At 40.9% G+C, this 24,384-nt stretch overlaps 1 protein-coding gene across 1 annotated transcript in view; it reads right to left on the bottom strand.

Annotated features, from left to right (window-relative positions):
• sae1 (SUMO1 activating enzyme subunit 1) overlaps positions 1-24,384 on the bottom strand; it is a 33,959-nt gene continuing 9,575 nt past the window's right edge. The window contains exons 5-9 of the mRNA XM_062419197.1: positions 24,203-24,302; positions 11,651-11,756; positions 5,449-5,593; positions 4,867-4,936; positions 1-329 (exon numbers count right to left, since the gene is read on the bottom strand). Of these exons, the coding sequence (XP_062275181.1) occupies positions 237-329; positions 4,867-4,936; positions 5,449-5,593; positions 11,651-11,756; positions 24,203-24,302 (514 nt within the window). The 3' untranslated portion in view covers positions 1-236. The remainder of the gene's footprint in view (positions 330-4,866; positions 4,937-5,448; positions 5,594-11,650; positions 11,757-24,202; positions 24,303-24,384) is intronic.

Below are 24,384 nucleotides of genomic sequence, written 5' to 3'. Positions count from 1 at the left end.
ATGACAAACCGGATCAAATAACAAAAAAAAAGAAGAATTGTAAGACTAGTGGAGAAATTACTGACATAAATACTCTGACAGAACAAACTAAAGATGAGACAATAGTTTGCTGGACGTGTGTGTGTGTGTGTGTGTGTGTGTGTGTGTGTGTGTGTGTGTGTGTGTGTGTGTGTGTGTGTGTGTGTGTGTGTGTGTGTGTGTGTGTGTGTGTGTGAAACAGTTGCAGACTGACGGGTTCAGTTTTGTCCAAAGTAGTCGACGATGCCATTGCCTTTACGAGCGTCAAAGAAGAAGAAGTTCCGGTGTGGAGGGTCTCTTTGGGAGAGCGCCTGAAAAGAAAGACAAAACAAACAGAAACAGTGAGGTTATTAATAATATGACAACTTTGAGTTCCTCATCACCTCTTACATTACAGCCATTCTGCCCCTCTTACTCATCTTCATATATACAAAGGCAGTGACGGTGGCTTCAAGTATAACATCTCTGATAGAAACCAGCAAGTCAGTGAAGTTGAGGAGATGGACAGTTGGCGGAGGAGTGTTTTTATCACTATACCCTCTGTGTCCATACTGCAGAAGTTATTCAATTAGAGTGCAAGCATAAAGAAGAAAAAAATATTGGGTGGTGGTGTCAAAGCTAACAAACTAATTCCCCACTGTGGTTGTGGTTTGCTAACACAAATTTTATTTCATTTTTTTCAAATATAATATTGATTATATGTCAGAATTGAAATTAAAAAAATACTAATGCCCTTTTGTTTTTCTTACAGGGGAGACGGTTTTGCCCATAAAGCACTAGCACTCTGCTAATGTATGCTGATTGGTTGGTTATGACTGATAGCGAAAGGATGCCTTTCCTTGATGGCACCTGGAGTCTGTATAAGTTTTGAATGAAGTCAAATGAACATGTTAAGAAGGACCAGGAGGATATTTGTGTTTGACAGCCAAATCTAATAGCAGTTAACTAGTCATGATGGCCTTAATAACTACGCTCCACACTCACACACACACGTTTGAATGCCATAAAGTGATGCTATCATGCTACAAAAACAGTCGTGGCCAAAAGTTTTGAGACTGACACAAATTTTGTTTTTCACAAAGTTTGCTGCTTCGGTTTTTATGGTGAAAATTTGCATTGACTATAGATTGTTATGAAGAGTGATCAGATGAATCGCAATTAATTGCAAAGTCCTTCCTTGCCATTAAAGGCAATCAATTGCTTCCTTCAATTGCTGTGAAGAAGGATTCAGGGCACCCAAGAAAGTCCAGCAAGTGCCAGGACCGTCTCCTAAAGAGGTTTCAGCTCCGGGATCGGGTCACCACCAATGCAGAGCTTGCTCAGGAATGGCAGCAGGTAGGTGTGAGTGAATCTGCACACAGTGAGGCCAAGACTTGTGGAGGATGGCCTGGTGTCAAGTAGGGCAGCAAAGAAGCCACTTCTCTCCAAGTAAAACATCCAAGACAGACTGACACTGTGCAGGAAGTACAGGGATTGGACTGCAGAGGACTGGGGTAAAGTTATTTTCTCTGATGAAGCCCCTTCAGACTGTTTGGGACATCTGGAAAAATGATTGTCCAGAGAAGAAAAGGTGAGCGCTACCATGAGTCCTGTGTCATGCCACAGTAAAGCATCTTGGGACCATTCATGTGTGGGGTTGCTTCTCATCCAAGGGAGGGGGCTCACTCACAAATTTGCCTAAGAACACTGCCATGAATAAAGAATGGTATCAAAACTTCAAACTTCCAAGAGCAACTTCTCCCAATGATCCAGGAGCAATTTGTTGACGAAAACATTCTATTTCCAGCATGATGGAGCACCATGTCACAAGTCAAAAGTGATAACTAAGTGACTTGGGGAAGAATGGCCGTGTTCCATGGCCACAAAACTCCCCAGATCTTAATCCCATCGAGAACCTGTGGTCAATCCTGAAGCAGCAAACTTTGTGAAAACCAAAATTTGTATCAGTCTCAAAACTTTTGGCCATGACTCTACTTACAGAAAGGTATTTCACTACAAAAAAGCTGTGAAAAATCTAATCTAATGGAACTGTATTTATTGACTCTACGGCTTATATTGAAAAAGTCAAAAAATTGGCAGAAATTTTTATTTTTTTACCCCATGAAAGGGACATTTTGGGGCTACAGCTTCATAGACCCCCCATTCATTCCGGACTACCTCACGAGCACCCCCTACACAACTGGAAGTACTGAGAATGGGAGTTCTCCTCCTATTAGAAATGCTCTGCTGTCACTTTCCAAATTTGAACTGTCCACGAAATATAATAATATAAAGTTATTTCCTATTCAAGTTCATGAATTTGTGTTTAATGGCACACTAACACACTATAAGTGACAAACCAGTATGGCCAGAAAAAGCAGTTTTTAAGGCCAATTTTACATCATATTAGACATGCAGAGCAGACCAATATAATCCTCATCTGTCTCACTTCTCAGCGCTTCAGTCTAGAAAGTTGGAAGTTCAGTTTACTGGGTTTGAGTGAAATCAGAGATTCACCCGGCGAGACATCAGTCAGCTGGGTTGCAGCAGATTTCGTAATCACCATAGAGACGGCACGGTACGTTGGCCTCGTGCAAGTAAGTCTCCTCCTCCTCTTTCTCACACTCACTCTTACCCTAACCTGAACCCCTGCTTACCTCAGCCAGGAGGTCATCCACGCAGACAGCTCAGAAAGAAACAGTTTCTAATCTGCTCAGCACTGTAAATGAAACTTTATTCGGGTCATTGAGTGCACTGATGCGTTAAGACTTTGTGCATTAAATAATGATCATGTTTTTAACTGTGAGATGAATCTTTAAAAAGGTGACAATGACCTTAAATGCCTAAATTAACTTCCACATAAAGCTGGGCATCAAAACTTAATTTAAGGGCTTTTTAGATAACTGTCACTGTATAAAAATAGGCACATTTTGCAGCAAAAAATGAGATTAGTCAGAACTGAACAATAAAAAAGAGGCGTGCACAGTTCTTGTTATGAGTGAAAATAAATTCACATGTTCAGCTTAAGCAAATATGATATGAGGCGTATGACGTGGGTTTTTTTTTTACCCGACCTTAAACAATAAATCTGGAGATTAATTATATTTTTGTTATTGGCAACAAATCTTGTTGGTTGTTTGGAGCCAAACCAACAATGACGTCATCTTACTTACAAGTATTATGTGTATATATATCAAAGCCTGATATATGTTATTCCTAACAATGTGACTGGTGTTATTAGTCTTTGGAGCCATCTGTAAATAAACAAACATGACTTTAACATAACTCTTTGTGCTGAAATATCACCCAGCGCAGCAGATTATGTGTTAAACAGGATTGGAGATCTACAGCAGAGAACACACACACACACACACACACACACACACACACACACACACACACACACACACACACACACACACACACACACACACACACACACACACACACACACACACACACACACACACACACACACACACACACACACACACACACACACACACACACACACACACACACACACACACACACACACACACACACACACACAAGGATGAGTTCATTATTGGTTAGGCTCCAATTATGAGATTAAAGAAAAACATGGAGAGGAGATACTTTTTTTTTTAAACACTGAATTTATCTATTTATGACTGCTGAACCTTCATTTCTACCTCAGCTTGAACTCTTATATATATTTTTACTACTCAATTTCTAGTGATTTAATTTTTAGTAAAGTTTACAGCTAAAATAAATGTACTATCATCTTATTTCCCACCAAAATCCATTACTTCATTGTTAAAGATCCTGCTACAGTATTTATCTTTGACACTAACATGTTTGTTAAGTACATGAAAGGGAATATGAGCCATTGACTAATATGATTAACAGCCTCTTTTTTTACACTCCTCGTGTTTGTCTGGCTCCGGGCCGTACACTATGGGAATCTACCATACATATGAAAAACAGCATTACTGCAACTTTTCAGTCATCTGTTTCCAATTAGATCTCCCACTGAGTCCATATGTTGTTCTCTTTTTACGTCACGATATCAATGAGTTTATTATGTTGCTCGGTTCGAGGACATAATGTAAATCATTTCTTCTGTTGAGAGGCTGCTGCCAGCGCATCACACTGAGCCGCGCCATGGTCACACTGCAAAATCACTTCTGCACAGAGAAGAGTCACTGTTTTATTCTGGATGTGACCCAGGAACCGGCGGAGTGGCCACCTGTCAGCTGACTGACTCCCTAACACACAGCAGACTGGTCATCTTCATCACTTATGGTGTTGATGTTTTAGTTTAGTTTAGTTTTATTAAGATCCCCATTTGGCTGCTATTTTTCCAAGGGTCTGCACATGCATATACATTTACATTCAAACTTATACATGCATATATATACACACACACACATACAAATACACATAAATAATAATGAAAAAAACAAAACAAAATCAAAATACAGTAGTCTCTCAGTCGTCCATTTCTCTTATTGTCCCTAACAACCACTCAGATCCAAAATGTAATAAATTCATGCTCTTTCATATCCTCAGGTATGCTCAGAATTGAAAAGGGTCTTTAATACTAAACTTGTATAATTGTTTAATAGATCAGAAATGTCACTGTATAATTAATCCAATATATTGTACAATATAACACTATTTAGTCTATATCAGGCCTATATTATTGTATATATGGATATATATGTACCTATGTGCCTACTCACACATACACATCCATACATGTACGTTTACACATGATACACAATATAATCAATAGATTAGAATTGTATTATATTGTATAGACAATGCTTTGACTGGATATATGTAAGGATTTTATAGATAGCTTTCTAATGATGACATGCTTACCTTGACGATTTCTTGTCCTAAAACTCCTCCCACGACAGCGCACACAGGAGACATCTCAGAGAAGCAGAAACTGAGGACAAACAGCACAAAGAAACACGGTGACTAAACAGAAAAGTGTGAAGAAACTGAGAAAATGACTGGCTCCAGAGTTATTCATGGTTAAAAAAGTCGGTCTGGAGGCTGGCTGATTTATGAGTTGAGCACTTTAACATGGCTGACATTACTGTGGTGGTATAGTTGAACTGAGTGGAAGCATGAATCACTTTATCACTTCATCAGGAAGGAAAAAACAAGAGTAACATACACAGTGTGCATGTGAAACCAGTCATGCTTCTAAAAGGGTGTTAAAGAGTCTCTATCTCCTGGTACACATTGCTTGTAATGAAACATGGCATTTTTTATTATAAGATCAAAGTATTGGTTAATAAACTATGATAACTGTCTTAATATCAAAGCTCAAGTATGCTTCCAACAGGAGAAACTGGTGCTGTGATTGTGTGAATGTTGCTGCATCTGAGCTCCAGTTTCTTTTCGACATTTCAACACCGTTAACGAGCCTCCGCAGGTAACGACTGTTTGTACCTGATGAAATCATCGTTCAGGAGGTCGCCGCTCACTGCCAGGGCCTCGAGGACGTCGTCACGGATCTGTCTCAGGAGCTGACTGTCTTCTGGAAAGGATTGTGGGTCGGGGTCGCGGCCTTTGTCTGTGCGGAACTTCAACAGGACTGTGGAGGACATAAAAAAGAATAAGAGAGAGAGAGAGAGGGAAATCATTAGGAAACGTGAGAAACAGAAACAGCACAGGAGGGGGGGGAAAGAAGAAGAAAAAAAAGACAGTTGAGAGGCTGGAAACAAGTTTACACCATTTTTTCTAAAGGCAATATTTTCCATATAATCTATTGCACTATTGCCATTTATAATTTCATCACGCTTTCAAGTGACTTCCACCGTGAATTATCATCTTATGGAAAGACATCTCATCTTTGACTGCTGCTCCCCTTTGAAACAGGATAAAGATCGGTATGCGGTTGCACCATCGACCATTTCATCCGATTAACGTCCTACGTCCGCCCCTCCCCCCTCATCCTACCCACATATCAAATTAAAGGGGGTGCACAGACTAATGCATGCAAATACACACACACACACACACACACACACACACACACACACACACACACACACACACACACACACACACACACACACACACACACACACACACACACACACACACACACACATATATATATAACAAACCTGCACATGTTAAGTAAGGAAATATTAAAGCTTCCTCTTCAGGTAACCCCCCACCCCTCCCACACCACTTTCCTGTCTCTAAGAGTCAGCTGCAGGACTGATTGAGAAATTAAAAAAATTAAAAAAATCAGAAGCACATGCTTTTATTCAGTCACGAGCGATATTTCAAACAAACAGTAACTGACTTCTCCGAGCAGACGCGCACATTTACACCTCACCCACGTTTTCCTGTTCGTCCATTAACTTTAACCACATGAGGAAGTCAAGTCCTCCCACGGCCATTTCCACCAGCCGAAGCGCGCACAGACACACACACACAAAAAACAAGTGGCGATGAATCATTTTCATACCACCACAGCTCTCTTGCCCTTTATCAGTGAAAAAAGTTAAAGACCGGCAACAGGGGGTCTGCACCGAGGCAGGAAATCAAGCAGAATTTCATAACAGAATATATAATAATGTGCATATGGATGGAACAACGATAGTATCTCTAAACCTACACGTGTGTGCCAGCAGTAGCAGTAGTAGTAGTAGTAGTAGTAGTGACACGTAATTGTCTTTGCAGATTAAAGTCGAAGGGGGAAAATATCTGAAATGAACTTTTACGTCTAAAACTGCACTTGAAGGTCATAAACAATAGATGATATCTTTTCCACATGTGTCAATATATGCAATATATGCATATATGAGCTGGCAGGTGAATATCTAAAACATGCTTTGGACTTATAGGAGTTGTTTTTATGTATTTTAACACACAGATTATCTTTATTTTACTGCTTTGCTTATATATTGATGTATAAATGTTTTAAATTTTTTCATCAGATAACATTTTTTAAATGTGTATCTCCTACTGGTCAATTAGTCTTATCAGGCTATGTTCAGTATATTAAAAAAGAAAAGAAAAAGGAAATTAAATAGATGAGAGATAATGATGATAATAAGCGAACGCGCGCAGGCACGCGCAGGCACGTGCACACACACACACACACACGCCCCACCTGCGGTTCAGATCAGCGACTGTTCCTAGTGAGACAGGAAGCAGTTGTAACAGAGGAAGAGAAACTTCCTCATCGGTCGCCCAAAACAACAACCGCTAGCGCCAATTATAGAAACGGTAAAGTGGTAATAACACAGCACCCTGTCTCACGTTCACTAAATAAATAAATTAGAACAAATAAAAAAGAGAGAAAAAAGGCGGTGTTTTCCACTCAGAAATTAATCTGAAACACAACAGACTGAAGAAGACAGGGCGAGGCTGCAGTGGGTAGGTGGGTTTCAGTGTATGGGGGGGTGGGGGGGGGTTGTTATTAGACTAAAGACCATGACAGTTGGCACATACCTAAAATTAAGATGTTAGATTAGAGATGTTCAGGACAAAAATGTAGCTGCAAATGAGAATATCAGTACCAATACCAGTACCCTTAAAGTGACATATCATAAAGTACTACATTCAATATCTGATTTTTCTACTATATTTGATACCTATCGTGTGAATGGAAGCATTTAGTTACATAAAACTTTAAAACATTTGCAATGAATCGTACAAAACTGTACAATGGAGGAGCTGCTATCTGGTATTGAGTGTATATTTATTCTACATTAGTAATTTATATTTTTAGTAATGCATTGTATTTATTATGGGTTTATTTTGCATTGCTCCATGTGTATTATGGCTTTTATGGTTGTTTTTATTTATTTTTAATGACTCGGTTAGCCCAAGACAAATTTCCCACCTGGTGGGACGATAAAGTTTATCTTGAATCTTGAGTAGTGATTTCCTACTCCTTTTCGAACTGTTATTCTTGTTCAATTCAAATTCAAATTCAATTAAGTATTATCACCACAGCGGCTGCATTAGTTGGCCAATCACATGTTGCATTAAATTGAGGAACACTTGCGATGATTAGCTGGGAGCAAAACCACACAAACAGACATTATTTTCTAGATCTGGGTAGGATAGGGTAGATAGTAGCTAGAGTAGTGTTAAAAAAATAAAATAAACTTCCTTTATACAATAAAACAATCTCCAAATACTATATACAAAAAACTGGGAGCTCGGTGTTGTACAGTCTGATGGCTGATGGTATAAAAAAGCCCCCCAAGGATCGAATGCAGGTGTCCTTTAAATGGAAAGTTTTAATACTGCTTGGTACTGAGTTATTTCAGTCGATACTTACCAAAAAAAAAAGAAGAAAAAAAAAGGTATTAGGTACTGATACCCAGCTCCAGTGACTGGGAAGCAAATTAGCTGATTAGTAAACAAGTTTTCAGACACCCACTGTCTGAAAACTGTCTGAAAAGAGCTGCTATTTGTGGCTGTCTGTCTATCACTTGATTTTTGGTTTGTTTTTTAAAATTAATGTCTGCCAGTCCGTGTGGTTCACATCTGATGTGATGATGTTTTTTTCCCTTTTTTTCTGTTTTGTTTTCCACCCTGAAAAGAAGGAAACAATGAATTGAAATGGCTCTAAATATAGGTCATATAAAATTGGTTTCCTACAGCTTTTCTTACACAAAAACCAACACTGGCAAGCAGTATGAGTCAATATAATAAATGTAAAGCTGACATTAGTATCTATCTTTTAGTCATTATGGTCAATGATAACACTGATTGATAATGCATTTTTGTGCAAGACCGACAGGAACGCTTTAAGATCATATAATGTGCTTTTTTTTAGTATTTATGTGATGTTGCAAGCGCCACAAGGAAAATAATAGTGGGTGCACATGTACATATGTTACTCTGCTACAGCTGATGTTTGTCCACACTAAGAGATATTACGTCATAGCATCTTATTTCCTTCTGTCTATATATATATATGCCAGGTATTGAGGTGTATTGATGATCATGCACCATCAAGGATTACACTTTTGAATCGTATTTAAATGCCTTTTTAATTTGCTACGTGCTGCTTTTATATCCTGTCTTGATGCATTTTATGTGTTTAATGTAAAGCACATTGAATTGCCTTGTTGTTAAAATGTGCCATACAGATAAATTTGCGTTGCAGAGTCTCAGTTACAAACAAAGACGATGTTTACTTCGTATCTATTTTTGTATTTATGCAGCCTGGGTGTGGAGTCGCTGCTTAAAGATCATATATTTCCACTGCAAGCTCAAAGCTACTGAGCAGTAAAGCAGTGTTTCAGTTCTAGCTCCCATTAGTTAACTGTTTGAATATGGATTGATCTCCGTAGTGTAATGCATTGTTGTAGTAAAGCACCTTTATTTTGTTAGATGCACTCTTTGCCAGAAAAATCCCCATCAGTGAGAAACATTTTAAATTCTATATGATGTTTAAATATTATCTTGGAGAATTGCATTGCTGCGCTTCATATTTGTGAGTTATGAATCCTGCAAAAGCTGAACGGCATTATCATTATTTTTCTGTATTTCTGCACAGAAACTTTGCACAACCCTGAATTAACTATTTTCTGATCATTTCCTGTTCTTACATGCTTGTTGTCATGCTGTGTAGGTGTCGGGCTGTTCTCTATTCTACGCTCAGTGCACATGATTGGTCATGGACAGCCTGTGATGGAAACTAGCACGTAATGTGTGAGAATGGCGCAGGGGTGCAGGTGACGGGAGGGACAATAACAAGTCGTCAGAGAAGGTAATCAAGACACTGTAAATAACCTGAAAAACAGGAAGGTACAGCTGACATTTATCTTTAAAAGGGACAAAAAGTTCCTTTGGGTTGATGGTTTGTAACATGTGCAGCTATCAGTTGATTAGGTCGTCAAGACTCCCACGGACCATTTCTCTGCCCACGTTGCCATTTAACATTTCTCCCTATGCCCTACGATGACATTTATAAACTTTATGGATTAGATTTTCCAGTCACGTGCAATTATAGCTCATCATCACCGAAATTGGAACCAGTGATTTTTGCATGCTCACGGTATATGTTTCAGTCTCGCAAGCAGGAGGATCCTACGCATTTTCAGTTTCTAATTTCTATACCATTTTTTTTGATCTTTCAGAAATCTTCGTTATATATGATCAGTTCTCTGTTTGGAAATGTTTATTTGTGTGTTAGCCTGCCTCCTCCACAGACATATCAGATTGCCTCAAGTGTGTTCACCACTCAAGTTAACTAATACATAAACCTGCAGTGTTGACCTTTCACATATAAATGAACATCTGTTATATTCAAGCCGTTATCAAATGAGTTCACACAATGCTTGGTTAAGCCTATCACCTGCATCTCTTTGTATTTAACAATATACCACAGTTTTTAATCTGGTTTCTTGTTTCACATTCCTGCACTGATGGGATTAATGCATGAATGCAGACTTACACCAGCCAACAGCCAAGCAGCTAACTCCTGATTAGCTTTCTGCTAACTTGAACGGGAAATAAAATATTTTAATGGTGCAGCTCTTCTTCTTCTCTCACTTTCCAAGTGTTAATCCAACCAAATGAATCGAATTCTGATAATTAAACATTTTGCAGGGCTTGTGTGACACTAAAAACAGTTTATCCACCATATTACAGTTGCAACAGTAGCGACGGAGTAGCCAACTGTGGAGCTTATGATTTAAGTGTCGACAGCGTTTTTGTGATGAGACTCACGGACAAAAGGGGGAGACAAAAGTCCCACACTTCACGCTTTAATACTGATGTGCTTTGGTAGTCTGGTGATTATCGCGCATGGCGCATAATAGCAGCGTCCCTAGTTCGACTCCAGCAAGGGACCTTTGCTGCAGGTCATTCCCCTCTCTCTCTCTCTGCCTGTTTCCTGTTGGCCTCTGAGCCATCTACTTATAAAGAAAGGAAAAAATGCCCCAAAACATCATATAAAAAAAAAACTGATGGGAAAAATGTCTTTCATTAAGAAATTACTGAATATATATCACAATAAAATTCCTGCTAAAATGTTGAAGAAAACATTTAACATTTTTAATTTTTACAACATATATTTATACTTAATGTACGTGTTGTAAATAATATCAATATAATCTCACAGCATGAAAAAGAAAAAACACACTCTGTGACCTTCTCGCGCTCGAGCGGACATTTAGGCGTGCAGAAATCTTTTTCGGTTCTTTTGACTTCACAGCATGAAAATATTCAAATTTAAATAAAGATAATGCTGCTTCCACTTCAAAAATATCACTTCTTAAAGAAGTAAACAGTCGTTATATTTTAGCTTAAACTTTGTAAACACAAAGAAAATAAACTTTTTAGGGTTTCAGCAACTGATAATTTTTATATCTACAAATTTGTAGATTGACTATATTTTCACTTAATATTTTTTTATTATACTTTTTGTTGATTCCTTCATATTTTCACTTAGTTGATAAATTGTTTAAAATGCTAATAACAAAACAACTCAGCAATTATCAGAGCTCAATGTGTCTTTTCTGACAAACATTTTTTTTTTAAACTGCCCAAAGGTTTTAAATTTACAATGATACCAATCACAGAAAAACTACACAAATTTTCACATTTACCTGCGTTACCAAGAGAAGTTTTTGTATTTTTTTTAAATGATCAAAATTATATTTTTAAGTACCATGAAGCAGGAAGTAGTCCACAGGTGTTCGCTTCAGGCCGGCTTTGGCCTTCTCACTGGACCAGTCAACCTCCAGAGCCTCCTTCAGGGGGCAGAAACTGGCCGTCTGTTTGGTATGAGACAAATAAACCATGTCATTTCAATAAGGACTCAATAATAAAAAATAATAATAATCTAATACAATATCTTATCTAATCATTATCAATCTATCTAATCAATTCATTCATTCATTTCTCTACAGGAAAAATACAGTTTGATTGAGGAAAACTATTAATGTAGATTTATATGGATTCATTGCCAAAACAGCAGACAGCTAAGGTGAAAAGGAGTCATATCTATAAAATACTTTTTTATAACAGTTATTCACAAGGTTAAAAAAACAACAAAAAACAATTAATGTTTGTAAGAAACATCACAAAAAAGTAAGAACAATTAAAACTGCAAGCAGTGTCGAAGGGCCCTCGCACATCCACGCACGTCGGACTGTGGCGCAGTCGGAGGGCGCGCAGGTAGGTCTTCATACGCAGGAACGTCAGTGCTTGTGGCAGTCGCAGGGCATTGACAGCAGCCATGTAAAGGTCTTTGCTCCTGCTGCTTCAATGGAACATTGTGTGAAGGGGGGTTAATGTCTCCACTAGATGGCAGACCAAGACCAGAAATGAAAGGGGATAAGGTATTCATATAATGGTTAAACTTTGAAATCTTCCAGGGGGCGCTGTGGAGTCATTTTCTCACTTAAAAATCCCAAACTTTGTCAGTAGGCAATATGTGTGACTGTTGACGTATGTGTACAATTTGGTGATTCTGTGAAGACGGGAAAGTCCTCTAAAGGCAGAGGGAAAAATGGAAAATTGACGCAGGAAATGCAAAATAACTCACTTCCTGTTTGAGTGAAAAATTTGAAAAAAATAATTTGGGGGTTTACCCATGAGTGCTATGAGTCCTGTAAATTTCACGAAGATCAGACAACGTTTTTGGTCACATGACCTGCTGTTAGGGGGCGCTATGGAGACCCCTTGCCACACCCACCCCCAATGATGTTGAAATTGAAACGGCGTTACCAGGTGTGACATTTTACGCAGTGCATGTATTAACATCCGACAATGTATGGAGGAGTTATAAGGAGTTGTTTGTTTATACAAACAAACAACAGCCACGCCCACCTGGTATAACGTAGGAAAAATCTGTTGTCAAGTTTACATCATCAAGGTCTGATGATGATACAATGCGAATCTTAAGTCTGTGGAGTCAAAACTGCAGGAGGAGTGCGTTAAAGTACGAGGCCTGGAAAAATGCACCTGTGGCGGAAAAAATGCACCTGTGATCCAAGATGGCCGACTTCCTGTTGGACTTAGGGTATGGGTCCAAGAGGCTTTTTTGTGCGTCTGGTCATGATATATATGATTCCTAAATTTCGTTCATGTACGTGCATGTAGAAGGCGGGGCTTCAACTTTTAATGTTCTAGGGGGCGCTGTAGAGTCATTTTGGCACTTAAAAAGTTGCGGTTATACCAAAAAATAATATTCGTGAGTCTTGACAAGTGTGTCCAATTTGGTGAGTTTTAGAGCTTGTCAGTACATGCTAAGTGGGAAAAGGCATTAGGGGGCGCTACTGAGCTGTTGGGCCAAAATATTGGGCAAATGTGGTATCAGATGAAAGAGCTCATGATTTGAAACCTACGTGGCAGGTTTCATGATTCTGTGAACATCATAAAGTCCTCAAAGCGTTGTTCGAAATTGTGAAAATCGGTGCACGCCACGCCGCGTGGTCAACTTCCTGTTTGGTAAAAAAATTCCACAAAATTAATTTCCCAATGATCCGATGAGAGCTGTAACATATTTAAATTTCATGCCGATCCGAGAGGATTTGTGGTCACATGACCCGACGTTAGGGGGCGCTAGCGAGTCCCCTTACCACGCTTGCGTCCAATCACGTTAAATTAAATAAATTTTCACCAGCTGCGACGTGTGTGCAGAATTTCATGAGTTTTCATTTATGTTCAAGCCGCCAAAAATGCGATTCATGACACGGCATAAGAACGTGAATAATAATAATAATAATTAAAACTGCAAGCAGTGTCGAAGGGCCCTCGCACCCCCCCGGTTTCCCCCCAACTGTAACGCCGTACGTGCACGTCGGTGCGTGCGGCAGTCGCAGGGCTGTCAAAACTGGCATGTAGATGTCTTTGCTCCTGTGCCTTTAATTGAACATTGTGTGCAGCGGTTAATGTCTCCACTAGATGGCAGTCTAAGACCACAAATGAGTCTGGGTGACTTCTCAGCACAAAGGAATGTGGGTGAAGGGCCAAAAAAGCGTCAAGATTGAGCATTTTTGCCTGGATGGCCGACTTCCTGTTGGACTTAGGCTATGGGTCCAAGAGGCTTTTTAGTGCGTCTGGACATGATACATGTGTTCACCGAATTTCGTTTGTCTACGTCAATCTGAGTCGAGGGGCTTGATTTTTTAAATTTTCTAGGGGGCGCTATTAATCAATTTTTGCGTCGGCCATTTCCGCGCTCCTTAAAATATCAAAGTTTTCTCCAGATCGGACATGATTGCAAGTTTTGGTGAGTTTTGGGGCATGTTTAGGCTGTCAAAAAGGCGTACAAATATAATAATAATAAAAATCATCCAGATTGAACATTTTTGCCTGGATGGCCGACTTCCTGTTGGATTTAGGGTATGGGTCCAAGAGGCTTTTTTGTGCGTCTGGACATAATACATAGGCCTTGTCGATTTCATTTCTCTATGTCAATGTGGAAGGCGGGGCTTAAACTTTGAAATTTTCCAGGGGGCGCTGTGGAGTCATCTTCTCACTTAAAAATCCCAAACTTTGTCAGTAGTCAATCTGTGTGAATGTTGACGTTTGTGTACAATTTGGTGAGTGTAGGAGTTTGTGAAAATGTACAAAATGGATAAAGGCATTAGGGGGCGCTATTGAGCTGTTGTGCCACGCCCAGGGGCAGTTATGGTCTCAAATTAAAGTGCTCCTGAGTGTGAACCTATGTGGGCAATTTGGTGATTCTGTGAAGACGGGAAAGTCCTCTAAACGCAGAGGGAAAAACGGAAAATTGACGCAGGAAATGCACAATAACTCACTTCCTGTTAGAGCGAAAAATTTGAAAAAAATAATTTGGGGGTTTACCCATGAGTGCTATGAGTCCTGTAAATTTCACGAAGATCAGACAAGGTTTGTGGTCACATGACCTGCTGTTAGGGGGCGCTATGGAGACCCCTTGCCACATCCACCCCCAATGATGTTGAAATTGAAACGGCGTCACCAGGTGTGACATTTTACGCAGTGCATGTATTAACATCCGACAATGTATGGAGGAGTTATAAGGAGTTGTTTGTTTATACAAACAAACGACTGCCACGCCCACCTGGTATAACGTAGGAAAAATCTGTCGTCAGGTTTACATCATCAAGGTCTGAGGATGATACAGTTCCAATCTGAAGTCTGTGGAGTCAAAACTGCAGGAGGAGTTCGTTAAAGTGCAAGGCCTGGAAATGGGGAAAATGGCGACAAAAATGCACCTGTGATCCAAGATGGCCGACTTCCTGTTGGACTTAGGGTATGTGTCCAAGAGGCTTTTTTGTGCGTCTGGTCATGATATATATGAATCCTAAATTTCGTTCATGTACGTGTATGTAGAAGGCGGGGCTTCAACTTTTAATGCTCTAGGGGGCGCTGTAGAGTCATATTGCCACTTAAAAGGTTGCGGTTATACAAAAAAATAATATTTGTGAGTCCTGATGAGTGTGTCCAATTTGGTGAGTTTTAGAGCTTGTCAGTACATGCTAAGTGGGAAAAGGCATTAGGGGGCGCTACTGAGCTGTTGGGGCAAAATATTGGGCAAATGTGGTATCAGATGAAAGAGCTCATGATTTGAAACCTACGTGGCAGGTTTCATGATTCTGTGAACATCATAAAGTCCTCAAAGCGGTGTTCGAAAAATGAAAATCGGTGAACGCCACGCCGCGTGGGCGACTTCCTGTTAGGTAAAAAAATTCCACAAAATTAATTTTCTAATGATCCAATGAGACCTATGACATATGTAAATTTCATGCAGATCCGAGAAGATTTGTGGTCACATGACCCGACGTGTGGGGGCGCTAGCGAGTCCCCTTACCACGCTTGCGTCCAATCACGTTAAATTAAATAAATTTTCACCAGCTGCGACGTGTGTGCAGAATTTCATGAGTTTTCATGCATGTTCAGGCCACCAAAAATGCGATTCATTACACGGCATAAGAACGTGAAAAATAGGAATAATAAGAATCCTGGCAAAAGCAATAGGTCCCTCACTGACTTGTCAGTGCTCGGGCCCTAATAATAATAATAATAATTAAAACTGCAAGCAGTGTCGAAGGGCCCTCGCGCATCCACGCACGTCGGACTGTGGCGCAGTCGGAGGGCGCGCAGGTAGAGGTCTTCTTACGCAGGAACGTCAGTGCTTGTCGCAGTCGCAGGGCATTGACAGCAGCCATGTATAGGTCTTTGCTCCTGCTGCTTCAATGGAACATTGTGTGAAGGGGGGTTAATGTCTCCACTAGATGGCACACCAAGACCAGAAATGAAAGGGGATAAGGTATTCATATAATGGTTAAACTTTGAAATCTTCCAGGGGGCGCTGTGGAGTCATTTTCTCACTTAAAAATCCCAAACTTTGTCAGTAGGCAATATGTGTGACTGTTGACGTATGTGTACAATTTGGTGATTCTGTGAAGACGGGAAAGTCCTCTAAAGGCAGAGGGAAAAATGGAAAATTGACGCAGGAAATGCAAAATAACTCACTTCCTGTTTGAGTGAAAAATTTGAAAAAATAAATTTGGGGGTTTACCCATAAGTGCTATGAGTCCTGTAAATTTCACGAAGATCAGACAACGTTTTTGGTCACATGACCTGCTGTTAGGGGGCGCTATGGAGACCCCTTGCCACACCCACCCCCAATGATGTTGAAATTGAAACGGCGTTACCAGGTGTGACATTTTACGCAGTGCATGTATTAACATCCGACAATGTATGGAGGAGTTATAAGGAGTTGTTTGTTTATACAAACAAACAACAGCCACGCCCACCTGGTATAACGTAGGAAAAATCTGTTGTCAAGTTTACATCATCAAGGTCTGATGATGATACAATGCGAATCTTAAGTCTGTGGAGTCAAAACTGCAGGAGGAGTGCGTTAAAGTACGAGGCCTGGAAAAATGCACCTGTGGCGGAAAAAATGCACCTGTGATCCAAGATGGCCGACTTCCTGTTGGACTTAGGGTATGGGTCCAAGAGGCTTTTTTGTGCGTCTGGTCATGATATATATGATTCCTAAATTTCGTTCATGTACGTGCATGTAGAAGGCGGGGCTTCAACTTTTAATGTTCTAGGGGGCGCTGTAGAGTCATTTTGGCACTTAAAAAGTTGCGGTTATACCAAAAAATAATATTCGTGAGTCTTGACAAGTGTGTCCAATTTGGTGAGTTTTAGAGCTTGTCAGTACATGCTAAGTGGGAAAAGGCATTAGGGGGCGCTACTGAGCTGTTGGGCCAAAATATTGGGCAAATGTGGTATCAGATGAAAGAGCTCATGATTTGAAACCTACGTGGCAGGTTTCATGATTCTGTGAACATCATAAAGTCCTCAAAGCGTTGTTCGAAATTGTGAAAATCGGTGCACGCCACGCCGCGTGGTCAACTTCCTGTTTGGTAAAAAAATTCCACAAAATTAATTTCCCAATGATCCGATGAGAGCTGTAACATATTTAAATTTCATGCCGATCCGAGAGGATTTGTGGTCACATGACCCGACGTTAGGGGGCGCTAGCGAGTCCCCTTACCACGCTTGCGTCCAATCACGTTAAATTAAATAAATTTTCACCAGCTGCGACGTGTGTGCAGAATTTCATGAGTTTTCATTTATGTTCAAGCCGCCAAAAATGCGATTCATGACACGGCATAAGAACGTGAATAATAATAATAATAATAATAATAATTAAAACTGCAAGCAGTGTCGAAGGGCCCTCGCACCCCCCCGTTTTCCCCCCAACTGTAACGCCGTACGTGCACGTCGGTGCGTGCGGCAGTCGCAGGGCTGTCAAAACTGGCATGTAGATGTCTTTGCTCCTGTGCCTTTAATTGAACATTGTGTGCAGCGGTTAATGTCTCCACTAGATGGCAAACTAAGACCAGAAATGAGTCTGGGTGACTTCTCAGCACAAAGGAATGTGGGTGAAGGGCCAAAAAAGCGTCAAGATTGAGCATTTTAGCCTGGATGGCCGACTTCCTGTTGGACTTAGGCTATGGGTCCAAGAGGCTTTTTAGTGTGTCTGGACATGATACATGTGTTCACCGAATTTCGTTTGTCTACGTCAATCTGAGTGGAGGGGCTTGATTTTTTAAATTTTCTAGGGGGCGCTATTAATCAATTTTTGCGTCGGCCATTTCCCCGCTCCTTAAAATATCAAAGTTTTCTCCGGATCGGACATGATTGCAAGTTTTGGTGAGTTTTGGGGCATGTTTAGGCTGTCAAAAAGGCGTACAACTATAATAATAATAAAAATGATCCAGATTGAACATTTTAGCCTGGATGGCCGACTTCCTGTTGGACTTAGGGTATGGGTCCAAGAGGCTTTTTTGTGCATCTGGACATAATACATAGGCCTTGTCGATTTCATTTTTCTATGTCAATGTGGAAGGCGGGGCTTAAACTTTGAAATCTTCCAGGGGGCGCTGTGGAGTCATCTTCTCACTTAAAAATCCCAAACTTTGTCAGTAGTCAATATGTGTGACTGTTGACGTATGTGTACAATTTGGTGAGTGTAGGAGTTTGTGAAAATGTACAAAATGGATAAAGGCATTAGGGGGCGCTATTGAGCTGTTGTGCCACGCCCAGAGGCAGTTATGGTCTCAAATTAAAGTGCGCCTGAGTGTGAACCTATGTGGGCAATTTGGTGATTCTGTGAAGACGGGAAAGTCCTCTAAACGCAGAGGGAAAAACGGAAAATTGACGCAGGAAATGCACAATAACTCACTTCCTGTTAGAGCGAAAAATTTGAAAAAAATAATTTGAGGGTTTACCCATGAGTGCTATGAGTCCTGTAAATTTCACGAAGATCAGACAAAGTTTGTGGTCACATGACCTGCTGTTAGGGGGCGCTATGGAGACCCCTTGCCACATCCACCCCCAATGATGTTGAAATTGAAACGGCGTCACCAGGTGTGACATTTTACGCAGTGCATGTATAAACATCCGACAATGTATGGAGGAGTTATAAGGAGTTGTTTGTTTATACAAACAAACGACTGCCACGCCCACCTGGTATAACGTAGGAAAAATCTGTCGTCAAGTTTACATCATCAAGGTCTGAGGATGATACAGTTCCAATCTGAAGTCTGTGGAGTCAAAACTGCAGGAGGAGTGCGTTAAAGTACGAGGGCTGGAAATGGGGAAAATGGCGGCAAAAATGCACCTGTGATCCAAGATGGCCGACTTCCTGTTGGACTTAGGGTATGTGTCCAAGAGGCTTTTTTGTGCGTCTGGTCATGATATATATGAATCCTAAATTTCGTTCATGTACGTGCATGTAGAAGGCGGGGCTTCAACTTTTAATGCTCTAGGGGGCGCTGTAGAGTCATATTGCCACTTAAAAGGTTGCGGTTATACAAAAAAATAATATTTGTGAGTCCTGATGAGTGTGTCCAATTTGGTGAGTTTTAGAGCTTGTCAGTACATGCTAAGTGGGAAAAGGCATTAGGGGGCGCTACTGAGCTGTTGGGGCAAAATATTGGGCAAATGTGGTATCAGATGAAAGAGCTCATGATTTGAAACCTACGTGGCAGGTTTCATGATTCTGTGAACATCATAAAGTCCTCAAAGCGGTGTTCGAAAAATGAAAATCGGTGAACGCCACGCCGCGTGGGCGACTTCCTGTTAGGTAAAAAAATTCCACAAAATTAATTTTCCAATGATCCAATGAGACCTATGACATATGTAAATTTCATGCAGATCCGAGAAGATTTGTGGTCACATGACCCGACGTGTGGGGGCGCTAGCGAGTCCCCTTACCACGCTTGCGTCCAATCACGTTAAATTAAATAAATTTTCACCAGCTGCGACGTGTGTGCAGAATTTCATGAGTTTTCATTTATGTTCAGGCCACCAAAAATGCGATTCATTACACGGCATAAGAACGTGAAAAATAGGAATAATAAGAATCCTGGCAAAAGCAATAGGTCCCTCACTGACTTGTCAGTGCTCGGGCCCTAATTAAAACTGCAAGCAGTGTCGAAGGGCCCTCGCATATCCACGCACGTCGGACTGTGGCGCAGTCGGAGGGCGCGCAGGTAGAGGTCTTCTTACGCAGGAACGTCAGTGCTTGTCGCAGTCGCAGGGCATTGACAGCAGCCATGTAAAGGTCTTTGCTCCTGCTGCTTCAATGGAACATTGTGTGAAGGGGGGTTAATGTCTCCACTAGATGGCAGACCAAGACCAGAAATGAAAGGGGATAAGGTATTCATATAATGGTTAAACTTTGAAATCTTCCAGGGGGCGCTGTGGAGTCATTTTCTCACTTAAAAATCCCAAACTTTGTCAGTAGGCAATATGTGTGACTGTTGACGTATGTGTACAATTTGGTGATTCTGTGAAGACGGGAAAGTCCTTTAAACGCTGTTGGAAAAATGGTAAATTGACGCAGGAAATGCAAAATAACTCACTTCCTGTTTGAGCGAAAAATTTGAAAAAATTAATTTGGGGGTTTACCCATAAGTGCTATGAGTCCTGTAAATTTCACGAAGATCAGACAACGTTTTTGGTCACATGACCTGCTGTTAGGGCGCGCTATGGAGACCCCTTGCCACACCCACCCCCAATGATGTTAAAATTGAAATGGCGTTACCAGGTGTGACATTTTACGCAGTGCATGTATTAACATCCGACAATGTATGGAAGAGTTATAAGGAGTTGTTTGTTTATACAAACAAACAACAGCCACGCCCACCTGGTATAACGTAGGAAAAATCTGTCATCAAGTTTACATAATCAAGGCCTGAGGATGATATAGTTCCAATCTGAAGTCTGTGGAGTCAAAACTGCAGGAGGAGTGCGTTAAAGTACGAGGCCTGGAAAAATGCACCTGTGGCGGAAAAAATGCACCTGTGATCCAAGATGGCCGACTTCCTGTTGGACTTAGGGTATGGGTCCAAGAGGCTTTTTTGTGCGTCTGGTCATGATATATATGAATCCTAAATTCCGTTCATGTACGTGCATGTAGAAGGCGGGGCTTCAACTTTTAATGTTCTAGGGGGCGCTGTAGAGTCATTTTGGCACTTAAAAGGTTGCGGTTATACCAAAAAATAATATTCATGAGTCTTGATGAGTGTGTCCAATTTGGTGAGTTTTAGAGCTTGTCAGTACATGCTAAGTGGGAAAAGGCATTAGGGGGCGCTACTGAGCTGTTGGGGCAAAATATTGGGCAAATGTGGTATCAGATGAAAGAGCTCATGATTTGAAACCTACGTGGCAGGTTTCATGATTCTGTGAACATCATAAAGTCCTCAAAGCGGTGTTCGAAATTGTGAAAATCGGTGCACGCCACGCCGCGTGGTCAACTTCCTGTTTGGTAAAAAAATTCCACAAAATTAATTTCCCAATGATCCGATGAGAGCTGTAACATATTTAAATTTCATGCCGATCCGAGAGGATTTGTGGTCACATGACCCGACGTTAGGGGGCGCTAGCGAGTCCCCTTACCACGCTTGCGTCCAATCACGTTAAATTAAATAAATTTTCACCAGCTGCGACGTGTGTGCAGAATTTCATGAGTTTTCATTTATGTTCAAGCCGCCAAAAATGCGATTCATGACACGGCATAAGAACGTGAATAATAATAATAATAATAATAATAATAATAAGAATCCTGGCAAAAGCAATAGGTCCCTCACTGACTTGTCAGTGCTCGGGCCCTAATTAAAACTGCAAGCAGTGTCGAAGGGCCCTCGCACCCCCCCGGTTTCCCCCCAACTGTAACGCCGTACATGCACGTCGGTGCGTGCGGCAGTCGCAGGGCTGTCAAAACTGGAATGTAGATGTCTTTGCTCCTGTGCCTTTAAGTGAACATTGTGTGATGGGGTTAATGTCTCCACTAGATGGCAAACTAAGACCACAAATGAGTCTGGGTGACTTCTCAGCACAAAGGAATGTGGGTGAAGGGTCAAAAAAGCATCAAGATTGAGCATTTTGCCTGGATGGCCGACTTCCTGTTGGACTTAGGCTATGGGTCCAAGAGGCTTTTTTGTGCGTCTTTACACGATACATGGGTTTCCCGAATTTGGTTTGTCTACGTCAATCTGAGTGGAGGGGCTTGATTTTTTAAATTTTCTAGGGGGCGCTATTAATCAATTTTTGCGTCGGCCATTTCCCCGCTCCTTAAAATATCAAAGTTTTCTCCGGATCGGACATGATTGCAAGTTTTGGTGAGTTTTGGGGCATGTTTAGGCTGTCAAAAAGGCGTACAACTATAACAATAATAAAAATTATCCAGATTGAACATTTTAGCCTGGATGGCCGACTTCCTGTTGGACTTAGGGTATGGGTCCAAGAGGCTTTTTTGTGCGTCTGGACATAATACATAGGCCTTGTCGATTTCATTTTTCTATGTCAATGTGGAAGGCGGGGCTTAAACTTTGAAATCTTCCAGGGGGCGCTGTGGAGTCATCTTCTCACTTAAAAATCCCAAACTTTGTCAGTAGTCAATATGTGTGACTGTTGACGTATGTGTACAATTTGGTGAGTGTAGGAGTTTGTGAAAATGTACAAAATGGATAAAGGCATTAGGGGGCGCTATTGAGCTGTTGTGCCACGCCCAGAGGCAGTTATGGTCTCAAATTAAAGTGCACCTGAGTGTGAAGCTATGTGGGCAATTTGGTGATTCTGTGAAGACGGGAAAGTCCTCTAAACGCAGAGGGAAAAACGGAAAATTGACGCAGGAAATGCACAATAACTCACTTCCTGTTAGAACGAAAAATTTGAAAAAAATAATTTGAGGGTTTACCCATGAGTGCTATGAGTCCTGTAAATTTCACGAAGATCAGACAAAGTTTGTGGTCACATGACCTGCTGTTAGGGGGCGCTATGGAGACCCCTTGCCACATCCACCCCCAATGATGTTGAAATTGAAACGGCGTCACCAGGTGTGACATTTTACGCAGTGCATGTATAAACATCCGACAATGTATGGAGGAGTTATAAGGAGTTGTTTGTTTATACAAACAAACGACTGCCACGCCCACCTGGTATAACGTAGGAAAAATCTGTCGTCAGGTTTACATCATCAAGGTCTGAGGATGATACAGTTCCAATCTGAAGTCTGTGGAGTCAAAACTGCAGGAGGTGTTCGTTAAAGTGCAAGGCCTGGAAATGGGGAAAATGGCGGCAAAAATGCACCTGTGATCCAAGATGGCCGACTTCCTGTTGGACTTAGGGTATGTGTCCAAGAGGCTTTTTTGTGCGTCTGGTCATGATATATATGAATCCTAAATTTCGTTCATGTACGTGCATGTAGAAGGCGGGGCTTCAACTTTTAATGCTCTAGGGGGCGCTGTAGAGTCATATTGCCACTTAAAAGGCTGCGGTTATACCAAAAAATAATATTTGTGAGTCTTGATGAGTGTGTCCAATTTGGTGAGTTTTAGAGCTTGTCAGTACATGCTAAGTGGGAAAAGGCATTAGGGGGCGCTACTGAGCTGTTGGGGCAAAATATTGGGCAAATGTGGTATCAGATGAAAGAGCTCATGATTTGAAACCTACATGGCAGGTTTCATGATTCTGTGAACATCATAAAGTCCTCAAAGCGTTGTTCGAAAAATGAAAATCGGTGCACGCCACGCCGCGTGGGCGACTTCCTGTTTGGTAAAAAAATTCCACAAAATTAATTTCCCAATGATCCGATGAGAGCTGTAACATATTTAAATTTCATGCCGATCCGAGAGGATTTGTGGTCACATGACCCGACGTTAGGGGGCGCTAGCGAGTCCCCTTACCACGCTTGCGTCCAATCACATTAAATTAAATAAATTTTCACCAGCTGCGACGTTTGTGCAGAATTTCATGAGTTTTCATTTATGTTCAAGCCGCCAAAAATGCGATTCATTACACGGCATAAGAACGTGAATAATAATAATAAGAATCCTGGCAAAAGCAATAGGTCCCTCACTGACTTGTCAGTGCTCGGGCCCTAATAATAATAAGAATCCTGGCAAAAGCAATAGGTCCCTCACTGACTTGTCAGTGCTCGGGCCCTAATAAGAATCCTGGCAAAAGCAATAGGTCCCTCACTGACTTGTCAGTGCTCGGGCCCTAATTAAGTAAGGTAAAGATAATTTTATTTTGAACATGTGAGGAAGAAAATAAAACAGTCAGACCTCACAAACAATCACCTTTCTGTATATTTTAGCTCTTGTAAATAAGAGTTAGTCATAAAAATGGACGGCTGGTGAGATAAAAAAAGAAATATTTGGCTGAGACAAATGTTTTGGGTGTTTTTCTATCCTCCCACCTTTTTCACCATGGTGGTCTCGTTGGGATCCACTTTTGCTTTCTTTGCCTCTGGACCGTCGTTGGAGTTTCCAGCTGGTTTCACTAGTTTATGTTTCTCCCTAAAAAAAGAGACAGAAATATATGCTGCGTTATCAGTAAAAAAAAAAAACACAAGTGGAAATAATGAAAAATCATATTTGA

The sequence above is a fragment of the Scomber scombrus genome, chromosome 5 (assembly GCF_963691925.1).
Source record: "Scomber scombrus chromosome 5, fScoSco1.1, whole genome shotgun sequence".
NCBI classification, from domain to species: domain Eukaryota; kingdom Metazoa; phylum Chordata; class Actinopteri; order Scombriformes; family Scombridae; genus Scomber; species Scomber scombrus.
This window is presented reverse-complemented; position numbering and strand designations above follow the sequence as displayed.